The sequence below is a fragment of the Podarcis pityusensis genome (genome assembly GCF_964106645.2).
Source record: "Podarcis pityusensis genome assembly, chromosome: 9".
NCBI classification, from domain to species: Eukaryota; Metazoa; Chordata; class Lepidosauria; order Squamata; family Lacertidae; genus Podarcis; species Podarcis pityusensis.
Window position 1 is genome coordinate 42,343,884 of NC_138034.1, and position 19,816 is coordinate 42,363,699.

Consider the following 19,816-nt stretch of genomic DNA (forward strand, 5'->3'; position numbering starts at 1 on the left):
TAAGGAGCAAAGTGAAAGCCAAACTGTGTTTACCATGACACACAAATTGAGCCACTGGTTCATTTCAGGGAGGGGAAAATACACCCACCCACCTCACACACATTTATTTTCAACAGTTTTGTGGGAGTGCGGTAGGGCTTTCTCACCGGAACTGAGTTCCGGCACCTCTTTGGTGTGTTCTGGCACCTTTTTAGTGTTGTGGTGCCATTCCCTAGCATGCTGCTTGGGGCTGCATGACAGAGGCGGTGGGTGGCCCAGCAATTGGGCGGAGGTTGGTTGCATAAGGCGGCAGCTGATATTTCCTTGCAGCAGTGGGGTAAGTGGGCGAAGAGGAGAAGGTCCTCCCCCTGAAAAAAACACAACAACTACAGATTCTGTAGCGTGAAGCTGCATTTGGAGTAGTAGCTGTTTTCAGTTGAGGAGTGTCCACAATGTAAAGAAAGGTTGGGGAACATTTTCCAGCCCATTGGCCAGATTCTGTGATGGATATTCTTTAGGACAGGGGTTGGCAACCTAAGGTCCATGGGCCACAAGCGGCCCATGGGGGTCATTTAACTGGCCCACGAGCCACGAACCGAGCTGCCCACTCGGCGGGTCCTTGTGTGCTGTGCTAAATTGGCGCAGCATGGCACAGGGACTTGTTTCTGCAGCGCCGGAAATCGTGGGCGCGCGTGCACAATCCGGCCCATGGAGGGATCTCCGCTAGAGTGAACCAGCCCAGGCAAGGTAAACCTTGCCGACCCCTGCTTTAGTGGGCAGGGGCTGCAGGCTAGAGGCCAAAGGCACTTGTAAAGAAGAGATGGATTCTTACCTTTATACAGTAGGTTATAATCCAGCCATGCCAAAGCCACACACACACCCCTACCTCTGCTGAGGAAAGCAAGCAGCATTGTCAGAGTGCATGGGCACATTCCAGCCAGGCAAAAGCACCCAAGGAGGGCATGGAGCAGGACCAGGTTGAAGAAGGACCAGTTAGGAAGACCTGATGGGTCACATATGGCCTCTGGGCATGTGGTAAAGGGACATGCAGTGAAGCTGTAGTGGGAGTTTTGGGGAATTTATTGGAGACCTTTGAGATCAGCAGCCTGGTCATCTTATTTCCTTAAAGTGTGGTAATGTAATGTAATTGACCACAGTTTAATCCTTGACATCACACCCACTTGTTCAGATGAGAAGTGATCATATCCCCCAATTCATTTTCAATGCTCAAGTGCTCAGGGGATATTTAGGTTTTAAGTGGCAGGCGACCTGCTAGGTTACTGAGTCGAAGGTCTACAGAGGAGTGTGGGAAGCACACAAGAGCATCAGGCTTCATTATGCACCATCCAGTTGACAGGGGAAGAAACAATAAATGTAACCCATGCCCGAAGGATGTGTCACTCCCTTGGGAAGAAAGCAGCAACTCAGTCAACCTCATTCCACCTGCATTTCATTTCACGCAACTGTCCCAGGCTGGATTTGAACTGGGGTTGTCGGCTGCACCTCTTTACCTGTAAGGAGGCTGGCTATTCAGTGCAGCAAGCAACTGTCTCGATTGCTTGCTGAGTTACCTTTGATGATGCTCCACTGTTTGTATATATCCTAACTGATGTAAAGTATGTATGTAGTAAAAAGGGTTTCTGGTGTTAGGAATGCATACTTTGCCCACAGGAAGAAGTTGCTGATTTGAGAAAAACACCAGGGAAGGAGGGAACGACAGTTATTTGCCTATGGAAGCAGTGTAGGCATACAGGGCCAAATACCTCAGGCTAAGGAATGTTTGCTTAATTTTGTTTATTGATTTTGCATAGCAACCTATTACATAAATTGCAAAACTAAATATAAAAGGCAATTGGACATTGCCAGATCCAAGAGTAGTTTGAGGTAGCAAAGTGGAGCAACAGAATTTGGAGCTGTGCCACTTCGGACTGCAAGTGGGAGAGTCATATTTTTGAATGTTCCCCCATGTAAAAGGAAAGAAAAAGAGCTATCAGATCAGTACAGCAGGGAACTGGGTAGGTTAAACTTTTTATTTTATTTTACTAGAGGCAAGGGTTTGTAAGCACATTTTTTAAAAAAGTGTTTTACCTGCAGTCTGAAGTGGTACTGTCCATCATTCTGCCATGTGACTCTACCACCTCATTCTTGGTAAGGCGTAGAAAAGCACCAAACTGACTATCACTTTAACATATCTCATTGCTAAAGGATTATAATACTCCCTTGTAAGGAAAAGCAACAGGCACAAAAATAAAGAAACAGAAAAGGGAAGGGCAGTAGCCAAGCTCAGCACATCAAAAGAGCAGGAGAAAAGGGAAGCAGATCAGATAGAATCCACTTTTCCTCAGAGAAACAGAAGAATTTTGTTACTGGAGTGTATGAACATGCTTTGTAGAACAAGTAGCCAGCAGTATCTGAGGCATGAAACTTATTTGGAAGAGACTGCAGCTGCAAGTCATTTCTCCAGCTTTGTCTTAAAACGTTGTCCAATGTGTTTAAAGAGAGTTAAGAAGACAGACTGAAGTGACAGGCTTTTTGAAGCATCTTCCTTCCACATTAGAAGAGTTGTTTTTCATCCCAGTGCCATCACTTTAGTGGTAGTAAAAGGGCTTAAGTGGGATTGAAGTGGTGCCTGAGCCTTGTCTTGTGAATGTAACTCTCAGTAGAATGACACTAAACAGTGCAGGAAAACCAGTGAGTTGAGATAGTGGTATCTCACAATTAAGGCAACAGTGGCAATAAACTTCCTTATCTACCCCAGGCAAGGGAAGGATGGCAAAATGTAGGTCCTTATTTCAAAATGGCTGCAAGCTGAGAAGCGGGATTTGCAGAACCGACTGGGTTCTGCAGATACAGGACATTTATTGGGTGCCACTTCCAAGAGGGTGATTGAGATGAGGCCTGCCTTTACTTTGCCACTAAGTATATAAAGGCTGGTATGTGTTGCTGTAGAAAACGAGGTGGGTAAAGGAAAGCTGAACCAAATTCATGGTATATTATTAATTTTTATTATTTAAATATTATGTTAGCCACCTTTGACAAAAATCCCCCTGACGCCATTTTTACACTCCAAAACCAGGATGTTTCAGGAATTTTCCTGACGTATGGCAAGCCTAGCTCATGACAAATGCTTTACATAAAAAGAGGAAAGGATGGTGCATTTCAGAACATCTGGCAGAATTTCTTAGAACGTTGTGCAGAAAGCAGATCCCTTTCCCTTGTGCCCATCTACACTGTGTTTGGTTTTTAAAATTATTTTTAAAATCCCCTTCCCCCCTTCCTTCTGTAACTCTGTAACTGGGAAATGGGGAGAGGAATTATTTTATAGTAGAAATATCAAAAACTTTGAATTAAAAAAAACCTTCTTTGTAGGCTGAAAGGGACAGGGGAGGTCCATTGCATGCATGGAAGTCTGTTGTACCAGCAGAGCTGCAATGTTCAATACAACCGCTAGATTATAAATATAAGAATCCACTGGAAGGCAGTAGCAGTCCATACACATGTCAGTTATCAAAACTGAGAATTTATGTTAGCATCACTGATGATAGAGTCCAGGATGGGGAACCTTTGCAGCTGAAGGGCCTAATATTCTCTCATGGAAAAGGTTCCTGAGCCACCTACCAGTGATGGGCATGGCCGAATGTAAAAATTGGGGGGAGAAACAAATGCGACTCTTACCTTTATGTAACAGGCTGCATTCAAGCCATGCACAATTCAGAGGTTTCTATACACACCTTTCTCCATCAATGAAAGTAGGAAAGGCTACTGCAGTTCAGGGACACAATTCCAGTCAAGCAAAATCACTCAAGGAGAGGGTATAGAAACACACTTTGTGTGTCCCCTACTCCCAACTGCTATACCCTTTTTGCCCTGTTTGCTCCTTTCTTTCTCCCATATGGCTCTTTATCACCGGCAGAACATCTATCCAGCATGCTACGCAGGTGCAAATGCTGAGAATGCTATAATGCTGAAACCTTGCAGGCTCCACCTGTAGCTTAAGTATTGAAGTAGGTCTGTAGAACAGGGAGGACTCTGTGAGCACCATGAAACAAACATCTCCAGTACTGATGACTGAAGCAAAATGTATGAAAGAGCTGTTTTTGTTTTCCATTGCATACGCTTTTGCCCCATTAACATCTCTAGTGATACAGATTTTTCCCTCCTTTTGGAACAGTATGAACATTGAAAATGGCTCTTTGGCCAGAAACAGGAAAAATATGAATTGTGTACCCCATGGTGAACAATGGCTATATCACTCAGCACTTGATGGGGGAGTGTTGTGTGCCAATGAGGCACAGAGAGAAAATATACAGGTTATGAATTATAATAAATTTTCTGTGAGTATAGTTTATTGCATAGAGTGTTTTTGGTTTTTGTTTATGAAGGGCAGAAGTGTGTGCAAGAGTCTAATTAACGATTTTGTTCTGTTTCTTCAAGCTTCAAGAGACGGTGAAGAGAAAGTTGGAAGGAGCACGCTCACCCCTCAATGGCGAACAGCAGAATGGAGCCTGTGACAGTAGCTTCTCCCCAACCAGCAAGCGGATACGGAAGGATGTACCTGGGATTGAGGGAATCAACAGCTTGCCCAATAATTTGCCTTTGCCTTCTATTTCCCCTCTTCACCAGCTTGACATAAAACCATCACTGCCCCTGCAGAACAGTGGAACTCATGCTGGTGGTCTGGATGACCTGGGTAAAAATGGTGGACTTCCAGAGATAAAACTCCCAATCAATGGATGCACAGAGCTTGAGGATAGTTTTAACATCCTGCACAACAATAGCAACAACAGCAAGGAGCTAAAACAAGAGCCCTTGGATGATCCTAGTTGCATGGACAATTCTGACACATCACTTTCAAATCAGAATAAACTTTTTTCAGACATTAACCTGAATGATCAAGAGTGGCAGGAATTAATAGATGAGCTGGCTAACACTGTTCCAGAGGATGACATACAAGATTTGTTCAATGAAGACTTCGAAGAGAAAAAGGAGCCTGAATTTCCCAGACCAGCCACTGAGATTCAAGAGAGTGCGAGTGTTAAAAGTGACCCATCGCACTCTCCATTTGCCCATGTTCCTCTTGGGTCTCCCCAGGTAAGGCCTTCTTCTTCAGGTCCTCCATTTTCAAATGTCCCTACAGCATCTAGCATACCTTCTGTCTCTAGTGCGCCCCCAGCTCCACTCTCTGACAGCTCACCAGCAAATTGTGTGGTTCAGTCACCCCAGACTCCTAACCAAGCACATACCCCAAGCCAAACTCAGTCAAGACCGGGTAATGGTTATCTTATTAATCCAACAACAGTGGCAACAGCTGCCCCGGGGCCTGGCCAAGTGGCTGTGCCCAGCACTGACTTATCTCCAGCTGAACAGCTTAAACAGATGGCAGCACAGCAGCAGCAACGAGCTAAGCTCATGCAGCAAAAGCAGCAGCAGCAGCAGCAGCAGCAACATCCAAATCAAGCATCTAGCTGGTCCCCAGTGGGGCCTCCATCTAGTCCTTATGGAGGACCCTTCAGTACAGACAAACCAAATAGCCCAATGATATATCCCCAAGCCTTTAACAACCAAAATCCTGTAGTGCCTCCTACGGCAAGCAACCCACAAAAGACTACGATGAATAACTACCTCCCTCAAAACCACATGAATATGATCAGTCAGCAGCCAAATAATCTGGGTACAAACTCCTTGAGCAAACAAACCAATATGCTTTCTTATGGCAACACTAAACCTCTGACTCATTTCAATGCTGACTTGAGTCAAAGAATGACTCCACCGATGGCCAATCCCAGCAAGAATCCCATGATGCCATACATGCAGCAGCAGCAGCAGCAGCCCCAACAACCGCAGATGCAGGCTCAAATGACGCACTTGAGTGAGGAGCAGAAACGCATGCTTATCATGAAGCAGAAAGGAATGATGAACCAGACGATGGCTTATGGAACACTTCCCTCCCTTGGTCAGGTAAGTGTGAGCAGATAACGCTCTTTTAATGACTTAATTCATTACTTTGTTGCAAAATCCAAGAGGGAGTGTGTGTGCTTAAGTCAAGGGTCAGTAGGTACTTTTGGAATTTGAGAGTGTCCTGTGGGTGCCAGCCACAAACATGGCAGCTGTGGATGTATAGCGTGACACAAAATGGCTGCTGAGGTGAAATGGTGTAAGACAAAATGGGCGTCATGGGCTGTGGTATAGAACAAAATGGCTGCTACATTTTAAAGAGCAGGAAAATGCCACACTGATCATTAGTTGGTCGATCAGTGTGGCATGTACTTGTAGTTGTGGGGTGAGTCATGTTTGACTAGTTTGCCTTTGCTTTGGAGGGAAAGAGGGTTCTAAGGATATGAGTGATCTCTCAGGAGTGGAAAGTTGCTATGGACTTGCTAATGGATGGCTTCTTGTTAATGCTAGCACAAACCACTTTTACAATATCAGAACAGTAAGTAATTTTCCTGAGCAAGCTGTGAGGCAAAGGCTTGCAATTCATGTGTCCATGTGGCAATGATGTGCAATGGCATGTGTTTACTAGGTGCCAGTAGTGTGGCCAAATGAAAAAGGGTGAAGGGCTCCTGCACCTTTAATATTTGGATTAATATTTAGCTTGAGCTACAAGCTACACCTGCTGAAATTTCCTCTCTCCACAACTATTAAAAGCAGGAGCTCTTGTCATCTCCTTTACCTGTCCACCTTATTTGCCAATAAAGGACAACCACCATCCTCAGCTCATGGCAGATTCCAAAAGAAAAGCCACTAGTTGCTGCCTGTACAAGGTGGATTGTGAGGCTATTGGTGCTCCTGTCCTCATCCATGTACAAGTCCTCTTCCACGTCATTGTTCATTGTGCGGTCCATCACCTTAGAGACCACAGCTGTGAAAGTGAAGAAGCACCTGCCCCAACATTGTAGTTATTTGCTTCATTGTAGAATACTGTAGTCTCATCTGTGAAATAAGAACATAAGAGGGGTGCAGTTTATCAGACCAATGGCCCGCCAACATCAGCATCCAGTTCTCAAAGTGTCCAGCCCGATGACTATGGGAAGCCCACAAGCGGCACCCAAGGGCAACAGCACTCTTCTCGCTTGTGATTCTCAGCAGCTGGCATTCAGATGCACATTGGTGCTTCTGGCAGTGGACATAGAGCAGAGCCATAGCTGATAGCCTTATCCCCCATGGTTTTTTGCCAAATCCTCTTTTAAAGTCATCCAAATTGGTGGCCATTAATGCATATTGTGGAAGAAAATTCCATAGTTTAACACTGTGCTGAAGATTTGGAGCATTTTCTTTTGGCTACCCCAAATCTTCCAACACATATATTCAAACTGTGGGTAGAGAACCTTTTTTTCAGCCTGATAGCAATGTTACAGGGGCAGTGGGCAGGGCTGGAGAAGAAAGTGGGCGGAGCAATGGATATGACTTCCACCTTCGTACACTAGGCCACATTCCAACCACACAGAAGTGTGTATACCCACGACTCTCCTCTCTCCATTCTCCAGCCAAGCAAGCAAGGAGCACGAACTCAGATCAAGGGCACATGCCAGTCAGGCAAAAGCACTTGGGGAGTGCTCAGAGCAGGCCTGGTGATGGGCGTGGCCAAGGGAGGAAGGAGAGTCCTGAGGGGCAGATAAAGAGCTCAGAGGGGGGCACATTAGGTCCCTGGGACTGATTCCCCACCCTGACTTAAAAACTTTTTTCTTTTTCTGAGTATGGCCAAGCAGGGCAAGCTTTGTGTTCCTGACAAGTTAAAAGATGATATTTAAAAAACAACCCTTGATTTCAAGGTAAAATGTTAATACAAGCTCAAGAAAGAAACCATACTTGTACCTCATAACCCTCTGCCCCAATATCTCATTTAGCTCACCTTCAAATGACCTGAGCAGAAATAGAACCCTAATGTTTCCATATTGAAAGATCTTTCCAGTCCCAGTGGGCCAATTTAGAGGCACAGAAGAGAAAAGATTGGCTTAGGTGGGAAAGGTAAAACAGTAGCCTTCCATCTGGAATGTATTTCCCCTTCTTTCTCTTACTGTTTTCCTGAAAAATGTTTGTTGATTGACCTCCCTATGCAGTCAGGAATAATTGTTCCTCACAATGATGGGAAAAGATCTGCTGATAACATAGAGCTAAAGTCACAAAGCACTTTCTGTCCTCTTCTCCCTACATCAGGAAACAAAGAGAATCAAGGATGGCTAGAATCTCTTACCTTACTTTTATTCTGTCCTTTATAGAAACAATAATAGGAAAAGAGGAAAAAATACCCTCCTTTCTTCTTTTTGAAACTGTCTCCAAAATGGGGGCATATCACTGCATGGTTAATATCTTTTATTGTTCTTTACTGTACATTTCTTCTAACCTGTACTCTCACAATAAACTTGTTTCTGTATGTATTTTAGAGCTGCCAGATTAAAAGCTACACAGAGGCCATTATTCCTATAGAGAAGCCTTCCCCAAACTGGTGCCCTCCAGATTTTTGGGGGGACAGCAGCTCCCATTAGCCCTAGCCAGCACAGCCAGGAGTTGTAGTCCAAGAAGGGCTGCTACGGAGCAATGCAAGAGAGTTCATTCTTTAGCACTACACCTGATCTAGAATCAATAGTTGCTTAGCTGTGCAGTTGTTTGCGGGGAAGGAAGGGAGCCTCTCTTTATGTGTCAAAAACCTGTTGCTCGTCGTTTGGCTGATTGAAAATTGCATAATTGTTCCTACCAACAACACAGCCTGCGCTGCTTTCTGTGATATTGTGCAGGGCACACAGTCCACAAAGAAATGTGCAAGACTCCACACTGTGTGCATTATTGAAACCTTCATTCTCTGATTCCTTGTTGTGCCCTACACATCTATGATACTAAAGTGGGAGGGGAGAGAGAGAGAGAGAGAGAGAGAGAGAGAGAATCCTTAGTGGGCATGCCTAAAGGGACATACTGCAATGCCACTATGACTATCCTCAGAGTAATGGGATTTTTTATAAAATGAATGCAGCCAAAATGAAGTAAAGCCCCAGAAACAATGCTGTGATCATATACTGGGCAGGTATTAGCAATCTTATATGGGACATGCTAGAGTTCCAGGGCCATCTATGTTGATAGCGTATCAGAATATCTTAATGTGTGCCCCTCCTGCCGCATATGGCACTTGGCACTGTTTTGTATGCCATGTTAGCGACATGAACACCCTGCAGAGAGATCAGTAGCACACAACCTTCATGTTAACATGTCAGTGAGTAGCTGGTGCTCTGGCTTGTTTTCTCGGCTTTGATGAGCTTCATTAATTATACTAAAAGAAAAGAAAGGTGTGTATGGCTGGAGAGAAACCCATTTAACTCACTGTGAATAGGAGTAATTGGACAGTTGGCAGGGTGTTAAATTGGTGGTCTAGTGAGAGAAACTAAAAAAAAAAAAAAAGGTGCATTATTCCTGCATGCACAAAAGGTGGTAGAAGTTGTCTAATCTCCTACTGAATATTGTTTCTCTGGAGTGCAGTGGTCATGACTCATTTCTCAGCTGAAAGCCTGCAATAAGTATTATTTGCATTGCCAAACCTCTGCCACCAGTGCTGTAAAGAACATAGTCCATAGAAAATACAGACTCTAATGCTTCAAGTGCAGTGTTTTATGCTAATCCCAGTTGTGTTATAATGAACACTAGACAGTTCCTGTGCCTGTGTTTTTTTCAGCAGAGGTGCTGGGTATCAGGGGGCACTGTTGAAAGCAAGTCCTGCTTGGTGTACACAAGACCGTCAATGCTCTTAAAGAGCTCTGTGTATATTGACTCATGCATGTGACCAAGCAATGCTGCTGTGTCTATGCACTCCTTGTGTTATGAATGGTCCCTTAACAAGGTCTTTACTATTAGCATTGCACTGCAACCACACCATAGGCATTAACTTCTGTGACTATATACCTCTGTGTAATTAACAGTTTTGGATCATAGGTGTGCATCTTCTTCAGTAAAGGTGATGGAGATTTCCTGCTGTCTTACACATGAGCTGCAAAAGGGTGTGGAAGTGGAGTGTATATCCATCAAGATCTCCCTTTTCCTGTCACGTGCTGGACATAGAGCTGTGCAGAGTCTCTACCTCCATTTTCTCTGCTCCCTTTGGCTTAGGGTGTCCAAACTTTTTTCAAAGAGGGCCAGATTTGATGACGTGAAGGGCCGTGAGGGCCGACCAAAGGGCCAACCAAAGTTGGTCACCTTTTTTTAGGATTGAAGCTGTTGAAGAACTAATTTTTAGGATTGAAGTTGTTGAGGAAATAAACTGCCACAGGGGCCGGATTAAACCAACTGGCAGGCCACATTAGGCACCCAGAACGGTCTTTGGACATACCCGGCTTAGGGGGGTATGTCCCAAAAAACAACCAAGTCCCATTTTGTTTCAATTGAGACTTGGCCCACAGTATTTTAGCAGCAAACATGTACAGACATCCCTCCTCTGGAACTGTAAGGTCAGAGTTTTTCGCTCCCCCCTTCCCCCTACTAGTACGTGCAGTTGCATTACTGTAGTGATAAGCAACCCATTGGATTTGTTGTGATGTGTCAAAAAGAAGTTGGGGAGGGGAGAAAGAGAGCTTACAGACACCACTGAGAAGTCACAGGGTTTCAAGATTGTGAGTTTTAGTTTCATCTGAAGAAGCAGAAGGGTAGCAATATGGTGGATGGGTGCAGTAAAGCAAATCTAGGGCCTAATGGTAAAATGAGGTTTAACAATAAAAGAGATGGAGCATGCCAGCTAGTGGGAACAAAGTGAGAATTCTCTCCAAACCAGTCCTAGTTGGTTTGTATCTTTTTGCATAGAAAATTCAGAGCTGGACTGCTAAGCAAGGGCACTAGGTGACAGAACAGAGGATTCAGTGCAATTGTGCAAGCGGCTTCTGACACAGCAGGGGGAGAGACCTGCTGGTTTCTGAACACACTTATAAAATCAGGACCACTGGTAGATATGCATACTCTGGGGCAGGGGTGTAGAAGGCGCGTGGTACAGTGGTACCTCTGGTTACCTACATTCCAGAGGTCCGTTATTAACCTGAAACCATTCTTAACCTGAGGTATCACTTTAGCTAATGGGGCCTCCCACTGCCGCCGCACCGCGATTTCTGTTCTCATCCTGAAGCAAAGTTCTTAACCCAAGGTACTACTTCCGGGTTAGCGGAGTCTGTAACCCAAAGTGTTTGTAACTCAGGGTGTTTGTAACCTGAGGTACCACTGTACTCGGTTTCTTCCGGTGCCCAAGCCCACAAATCCAAAGTAGTGTCACATGTTATGACTGCTGTGTTAGTGGGGCTCTAGATGACCTTGAGACATAGGACACTGCTGAAAAAGTGAAGCTGTTGTAAGAGATTTGTATAAGAGAAACCTTGTTCACACAGGCAGAGTATTTACATTTCTGGGCAGCCTGATTTGTGAGTGGCAAAGTTGCTGGCGATAAATACTGATGGGTTTTCTGTGACACCATATGTTAGGTTCTTTTTTAATCCTAAAATAACTACAAGAAAGATGTCTGCTTAGAAGTCATTAAGCGTGTCTCTTTTTGAGAGAGAGAGAAAATGGTAAAATGTTTGATTTCTTCAATATAAACATGTAACTGTGGAAGAAAAATGGGTGCAGTGGAAGAGATCTTGTGTGCCTAAGAGAAAATCAAACATTTGGAATAGAGAATGCTGTCAGGAGTTGGTGAGTATGAGATGAAGAGAGGCGGGAGCAAAATAGAATTCTCTATGGGTGAAGAGAAATATAATAAAACCATGAATCTACCCCCATGTGGCTATGAGGATGCTGCCACTATAAAGACTACAGAAAATGCAGCTGCCTTGTTTGAAATTAGAGGTATGTGAGAGAGTAGGAGAAATAACAAGAATCCCCTTGAGATTCTGTTTTTATAGTGTTTTTGTTCTACATCTCAAATATTTGTAGCTGATTTAGTGTCTTTGTTCTGCATATTTGGACACGAAATGGGGACTTACACACAGATATTTTCTCTTATTTCCAACTGACAAGTGCATTAATTTAATTCCCAGGACTGGGAGAGAAATTCTTTTCTTTACCGTTCTGAAAACACGACCTCAAATATATAGTTATTAAAATTTCAGTTGGTTTACTATGATTCCAGACTTTTTAAAAGTCGTCCAACTTAATCATATCCTGTTGCAGTGAATTCCATCAATTAATTAGGCATTGTGTGAATACGTATTTCCTTTTCTCTATCCTTAACATGTTGCTAAACAATTCCTTTGGATGACCTTGAGATCTAGTATCACGAGCAATTGTTTCGTTGTGTTACAATTTTTTTAAAAGGGGGGCAGCAAGGGGTCAGGTACCCTCCCCGCCCACGCAGCATGCCAGTCCCATCTCTGACATTCTTGGATGTCATTTTGAAGCTATACTTCTTGAATGTTAGCTGCATGCAGAGTCAATAACCTGGAGAAAATTTGATCATTGACAATGCAATCTGAGTTCATGTATACTAGACGTTATGTTCGTAGGCTGTATTTGTTATCGCCCACTGTGACTCCTATGTTTGATGCACAACCAGATTCTTTCCCAGTCATCAAGATTTTCTAGTATAATTCACAGAAGGTTCAGACCTATACAGAAGAACACCCAATTTCCCGTAACTTTTTGGCAGGCAGAGAAATAAGTATATATATGCCTCCAGATGAACTTGATCTGCAAGGTGACCATGCTGCTTTTATGCCTAGTGATGTTTTCACAAGCATGAAATGCCTCACGTTACTCACATCAGTCGGCTTGTTACATACACTGCCTTTTGAGATGTCTTATTGTTAGCTTCAGTTTTCTGCATGGTGGTTGTCAGTGCATCCTTCTTTCTGTTGGTCCTCAAACTGCTCTTGTAATGAATCTGACACTCATGTTGGCATGGCCTATTTCAGTGAGCTTATGGAACTAGGTTGTTGTTTGTTGCTCTTTTTGGTGATGACTTTGGAACTGATCCGTCAGGTGCCAATGATTCTGCACCTCTGTGCTCCTTACATATTGGTCTTATTCTCATGTAACAAATATGCTAATGCCTAGGGAGGACACTGTAGCCTCCCTGGTCCTTTTAGCTCAGGGCAGCGCAGCAGCTTAGCATGTCGTCTGAACCCAGGATTGTGGTTAAGCTCTTTCATCCTTAATCACTGTCTGTAACCAAGGTTTGTTCTTGGCTGCAGATGATGGTTAAGGAGGAGACCACAGTCCTGGGTTTGGACAGCATAAACGAATGGCTGGCTATAAATGCATATAAGCAAATAAATAAACAGAAGTGCATAACAAGACATCCTTGTGTATAGTTCCAAGTTCCTCTCTACTGCCAGCCTGCCAAACTGGAAGGATTTCTTGTTGATTGCAAGATTCTGTGGATTCCTTTCCCATTTGCAAGCTTCTTAGGCTTGTCTGACTGTGACTGGGGACCAGAGCTTCCATGGTAAACGTGGATAGCCAACTTTGGAGAAACATGGAGGAAGCCTCCAAAAGAGGCACACTGGTGAACAGACTGAAGAACAGTCCTTGCAGCAGGGCTGGGGGATTTGTGGCCCTCCAGATGTTGTTGGACCTAGAGAGGAAAGCCAATTTAATTTGGTCCATATTTTTAAGCAAATTGACCCAATTTGTACCTGAGCTAATAAAAAGATCAGAAAGAAAATTATCCTTCCAAGTTCACACTTCTCCAAACTTTGCAATAGAATCTCAGCTGAAAACATATACCAAAATGCACACAAAAAAAGAGAGACAACACATTTTAGGACAAAATGCACTTAGAAATGCATGCGCTAAGATAAAATACCCTTAAATGCTAGCTGGTTTTGAATTGCCTACCTTTTTTTTTACTAGTTGGGAAGTAAAGAGGAAAGGGTTGGTTCACTACACAGCTGGGAATTATTCCTATGGAGTGGAAGAAAGAATCCTTTCTGTCACTGGGCATTTAAAGTAGTTGTGATGTGGGCATTAGGCACTTAGTCTCAATATGTATGAACTCCCATTCTTGTCTAAATTTTATTGTGTGAATCAGGACTAGATATGTATGCATGTGTGCATGCAATCTCTGCACCACATGTTATTTTAACTTGCTTTTAACTTGCTTTCCACCTGAAAATCCACAAAGCAGCAAGCACAGGTCCATTAAACTCCAATATAAATTTTAAACAAAAATAAAGTAACAGCAAGATAAAATCCACAGCGAACTAGCAGCAATCAAGTTTCAACAGCCATAAAATAGTTACGGAGAACACTCATAAGGCCCCCCAAAGGCCTTCTGTAAAAGTACCACCTTTGCTAAATGCCGGAAGGATTAAGGAAATAGTACCTTCTGTATGCAGTGCTAGGGCTGTTAGCACACTTCTCCACCTCATTGACAGGAACTCCAGTTGGATGAGTTTGTGAACTGGTCCTGAAAGACAAAGGCAAATAAATCACTAAATTGCTCACTGCTGCCTTCTGCTGAAGACACTAAGGAAATCATTTGCCATATTTCCGCTGGGAAAGCTGCAAAAATAGTTTGCTGGTGTTTTCTGATGAGAACATGCTTAGCCTTCTCTTGCCAGGTGCATTTCCAAATAAAATCTTCTCCTTCCTGTGTTGTTCCAGATGTGTTTGAGAGGTCAGATCTAGATCTAGAATACCGGTGGAGGTAAAAGCAGGGCTTCTTTTCAGTAGGAGCTCATGGGAACTGAGTTCTGACACCTCTTGGGTGGGCCCCATTGCCATTATAAGAGATCAAGGGAGAAGTTCATGGTGAGTTCTAGCACCTCTTTTTCTAGAAAAATGGCACTGGGTAAAAGCAATTGTGGAGAGGTGTTCAGGGGGAGAGCAATTGGAGAGGAAATGTAACGCACCCACATCACCCTGCCCCTTTTCAGCTGCAAGGTGCTCTCTCCTTCCTAATTTCCTAATGGTGGGTTGCAGTGGTACAAGGACCTTTGAACAAACATTACACATGGTCGCAGTGTAACATGTAGTTTGACCATCAGTCTTGCCCAGTTTTAGATCCATTTCCTACAACCCTGGTGAGCAAAAAAAGAAAACAACGACATATATATGACAACACTGGACACAGGTATAAGTTGAAACTATTGTTGGCATCCATCCGTCTTGAGAGACAATGGAGTTGGCCTCTGGGGGTGAAGTCCAACCATGCATTAGCAGCACCAAAGTGTCCTCCCCGGGGTACAGGCCTGGGCAGTCTCTATGCAGGTCCTGGGCTGCCCAGATGAGACCTCCGTCTCAGCCTCACTTATGTGGAAAGCAGAGCAATTAGTTTGGCATCAGCTTGGCTGCAGGAGTTGCCAGAAGTAGGTGGACCCAACTGTCTTAGGGACATCACTGTTGTTGTTGTTAGAATTTGTTAGTCACTTTATCCTGCACAGGGCAACCTAAAGCAACTTACAAACAAACAGATGGACAGACAGACAATAATGTGGATGCATTAAAACGAAAGAGAAACATTAAAAACAACCCACCCACTTTTAAAAGTCAACAGATATTTAAAAGGCTGAAGGCCTGGTTATAGAGAAAAGTTTTTACCTTGCACCTAAAGATATATAATGAAGGTGCTAGGTGAGCCTCCCTGAGGAGAGCATTCCACAAATGAGGAGCCACTTCAGGAAAGGTCGCTCTTGTGTTGCCATGAAGAAGGGCCTGAGTTCAGGGTACGGGTTGGTTCATATGGGGAGAGTTACCACATAATTCCACAGATAAAGCCATCAAGTGGTATTAGATTCTGATGCATGAAACTTGGAAACTCTTTGCCATTTGTGTTTATGTTACATGCAAGATGCATTGAATACAAGCATACTTTATTTCCAAATGTATCTGTGCTGCCACCCTAAGTCTCACCTTCCACGTTCCATTTGAAGCATCTGTGGACCAAGAACAGCAGTACCAGCACAAACACTAACACAAGTTTAACCCTGTCAACTCTCATTTCAGGCACTGGCATCTGTATCTATTTTCCATAATTACGGAGGGGTTTTCTTAGATGAGTTGCCCAAGTTTCAGAGCTGGATATGCAATCCCTGACAAAATCCACTGTGTCTTGCGGTTTTGCCATATTCCTGTTATAGCTTTGTGCTTTGTTGTGCTAAGTGCAGCATCCCCATTCATAATCAGTTCTTCAAAAAGACAGTGATTTCATTTAATTGAAATTAACACTTGGACTTGTTTCCATCTGCAGCTGACAGCAGTCCTAGCCCCACAGTAATGTCTAGTAATGTTTGTGAGATGTGCTGGCCCTGAATATTAAGCCATCAGCATGCATGATCACTGTGTAAGGGAGGAATCCTGTTTAGCATGAGGCATAGTCTGTGATGGAATGCATCCAGCCCCACAATTCTTGAGGAACTGTGTTTCCCAGACTTTCAAGTCTCCTGTATTTTTGGAAATCCAGCTGAAACCTGGAAAACTCCTTCAGTGTGCTGAAGAATTTACACTCTTTGTTGTCAGCTAGCGAGTCATTCAGTGTTAGCAACTGGAAACCTTGCTCCATGTCATGATTCCCTGGCTGTGTGATCTCTTCTGTGGTCAGTCTATGTAGCTGCTTGATGAGCTTTGTTCAGTCCAGATTGAAATTAGAGATGAGGTGCAGGTTTACTCAGAGCTAAGTCTCAAGGTATTCATTTATGTTTACTTGCTTGCTAAGTAAGGGCTCATCCACACTTTCATTTTTTTTAGTTTTAAGGAATGTGAATTGATTTTATTTTTTCTTGTTCCATTTTGGAAAGATTGGAAGGAATTTGGTTTTATTTTAAAAGACAAGAAACCAAAAAGTCAAACTTCCTTTTTTGGGTGACATTATATTGCCTACGGGCATAAAGAAAAACTTCCTTGAAGGAATTTGCCTTCATAATTATTTTTTTATATTTAGCTTTGCCTGGAGTTGGGGGTTTTTTAGTTCCTGAGACTGTTGGATATTCTTCTGAGAATTATAGCTATATGTTCTGTCAAATTAACTATTTTTCCTCAAGGGGCAACTTTTTACTCCTGTAACAACCGTAAGTCAATATTAAATTTATTGTACCCTTGCTTCTCCCTTTCTTATTCCCTATTTTTCCCCATTCTTCTCCTGCTCCATTATTTCTTTATATTATTCTTTGGTTTTCCACACAAATGTGATGTCTCTGTGTTTGTTTGTTTCTTTGTAGAGCAAAAACCTCCTAGGAGACTTAGTTTGGTCAGAATCAAGTACACACTTCCAGAGTTAATGCTAAATACATTACTTCTGGTTAATGAGCCACCATAGTCACTAGAGGGCCATGATAATTTGTGTCCCAGGCTTTTTGGACTCTTCTACCCATGTACAGTCTGAAACCAAAGGGGCACATTGGTTGCCAGATGTGAAATATATTAGCATTATTTTCAGCTTTCATACCCCATTATCAATCTGTTCCCATGCTTGGAGACATAGCCACAAACATCCATCCCTTAATTCTCAGCTTGTGCTCAGAGGGGCCCCTCTCCCAGTTCCTTAATTCTTACTGTATGCTCACCCATCTGAGCCACTAGTTTGCTCTGATTGATGGACCTCAGGGTTCCAGCAAAAAAAATATGGAAATTCAACGCATAATGGCTTCCTCCCTGAAATACACTTTCCTGTGTGAACTTCCATACTGGCCAGTTAACTTCTGTGACCTACCTTACAGGATTTCTCCAAGGATTGCAATGATAATGTATGTTAACTGTGCTGAGGACTCTTAAAGCTGCAATTCTCACCCCACTAACCTGGGAGCAAACCCCATTGAATTCAGCAGGACCGAGGAGACACACACTGATCAGCACCACATACATGCCTCTTAGCTGGCTTTTGTATTATTATTCTTTCGGTAAGATGTTAGTTCTGGTTGATCATACTTTTCTCTCTGAAGCAGATACAATGAAGCTATCACATATCCCCTTGTGGATTGCTTCCTTTGGTAGCGTTCAATGAAATAACACAAGGATGCTCTACTATGACAAAAGGAGGGTTTAGCTATGAATTTCTGAGTGGATAAAATAAATAAGACTCAATACTAGACCTCTTAGTGCAGGAGCATTCTGCAGCTTATTCAAGCACTGCCTTAAGACTACTTTAAGCATGCATTTCTGAAATGTAGCAAGTTCTACAACGAAATGCTACCGTATATCCCTAACGGGTTACCTATGTCTGTAGTTGAGAGGGTTGAAAAAACAAAAGTAATGCTCAAAAGGAGTCCATATTCTATCTTGGATCATTCCTCATATGCATTTTTTAAAAATAAAATAAAATAAAATTGGAACTTTTAAAAATTGCAACCAGTTTGCATGCAAGTCAATATGACACGAGGCTTTTGTGTGCAACTGACTTGGCTGTTTGCACTGAGGAGGCAATTTAAGTAGATTTCTGTAACCTAAAAGGTATGAGGAAGGACTCCAAACCACTCTCAGTCCCATCCTACGACCTGCATTATTAATAATGGACTACATTGCAGGGCTGCTACAGCTTTATGTTCTTTCAGCACAGCCCTACAACATGCAATATTGTATTGCTTTTAAATGTTTTTATGTTTAAAAAATAATAATAATAAAAAAGTTTTTATGTTGCCGTACACCACCCTGATGCTTTGTGACAGGGCGGTATGCAGTGGTACCTCAGGTCACAACCGCTTTGGGTTACAAACACTTCCGGTTACAAACTCTGCTAACCCGGAAGTAGTACCTCGGGTTGCGAACTTTGCCCCAGGATGAGAACAGAAAGCGTGTGGTGGTGGCCCATTAGCGGGAGGGCCCATTAGCAAAAGCGCGCCTCAGGTTAAGAACAGTTTCGGGTTAAGAACGGACCTCCAAAATGAATTAAGTTTGTAACCCGAGATACCACTGTATACTTTTCTGAATGCAGTGGACCCTCTGGATACGAACTTAATTTGTTCTGGAGGGTCCTTACGTACCCCAAAAAGTCTGCAACATGAGGCACCGCTTCTGTTCACGTGCGTGGCATGATAGAGCGCTTCTGCGCATGTGCGAAGCATGGCAAAACCCGGAAGTATACACTTCTGGGTTTGCCGCATTCACAACCCAAATGTTACGTTACCCGAAGGTAATGTAACTCTAGGGTCCACTATAAATCTAGGAAGAATGGGCTCTATTTGGGGTTTGCGTTAGCACTAAAATAAGAAATGAGTTAGGAAGAACAGGACCTCTTTTCTCCGCCGTTGCCCCTGTGTGTGTGCATGCATCCAGGTGGCCAATTCTGCTACATTTAAATCTTGGATAGCGTCATTGTTTTTTATGGGCAACAGTCTCTTTCACCCCTGGGGACATTTTAAAATACCTTCACAGTGAGACCCAGGAAATGACCTACCCAAACAATAAGATTATTGTGTCTCCTCCTCCTCACTCCTCTCTTTTCAGGTACTTCGTTTTATTTCTCCTACTACCTGTTTGTCAGGTTTTTGCCATCTCAGTTTATCGATATTCCATGCCATTCTTATGGGACTTCTTTGCCTCCATAGATTTCTCTTCCTTTCTGTCAAGATAGGTTGTACTCTTGCAAGCCTCTCTCACTTCGTATGCATGTTGCTGTTTTGTATGCATGATGGCAGCCTTAAAAACATAAATAGAGCCTGCTGGATCAGGCCAGTGGCCCATCTAGTAGAGCATCCTGTTCTCACAATGGTCAACTGTATCTGGCTGTGGGAAACCTGCAAGACGATCTGAGCACAAGAGCTCTCTTGCCTTCTGCAGTTTCCAGCAACTGATACTCAGTCTAAAAACACTCTCTCCTACATATACTCCTTAGTTTTGACTCTAAACATACTTTTTTGTAAGTAAGTTCCACTGCTTTAAAAAAAAAAAAATTCTAAAGAGTGTGCTTGGATTTCAAGCTAAAACTCAGAGTATTTCCTACTCT

The 19,816-nt window shown here is 43.2% G+C and overlaps 1 protein-coding gene across 5 annotated transcripts in view; it reads left to right on the top strand.

Moving 5' to 3' along the window:
• The window catches only part of MAML3 (mastermind like transcriptional coactivator 3), a 266,582-nt gene that overhangs the window by 147,544 nt on the left and 99,222 nt on the right, over positions 1 to 19,816 (top strand). For all 5 annotated transcript variants that reach the window (XM_081021874.1, XM_081021873.1, XM_081021875.1 and 2 more), the window contains one exon: positions 4,414 to 5,937. In XM_081021874.1, coding sequence (XP_080878000.1) covers positions 4,414 to 5,937 — 1,524 coding nt within the window. The remainder of the gene's footprint in view (positions 1 to 4,413; positions 5,938 to 19,816) is intronic.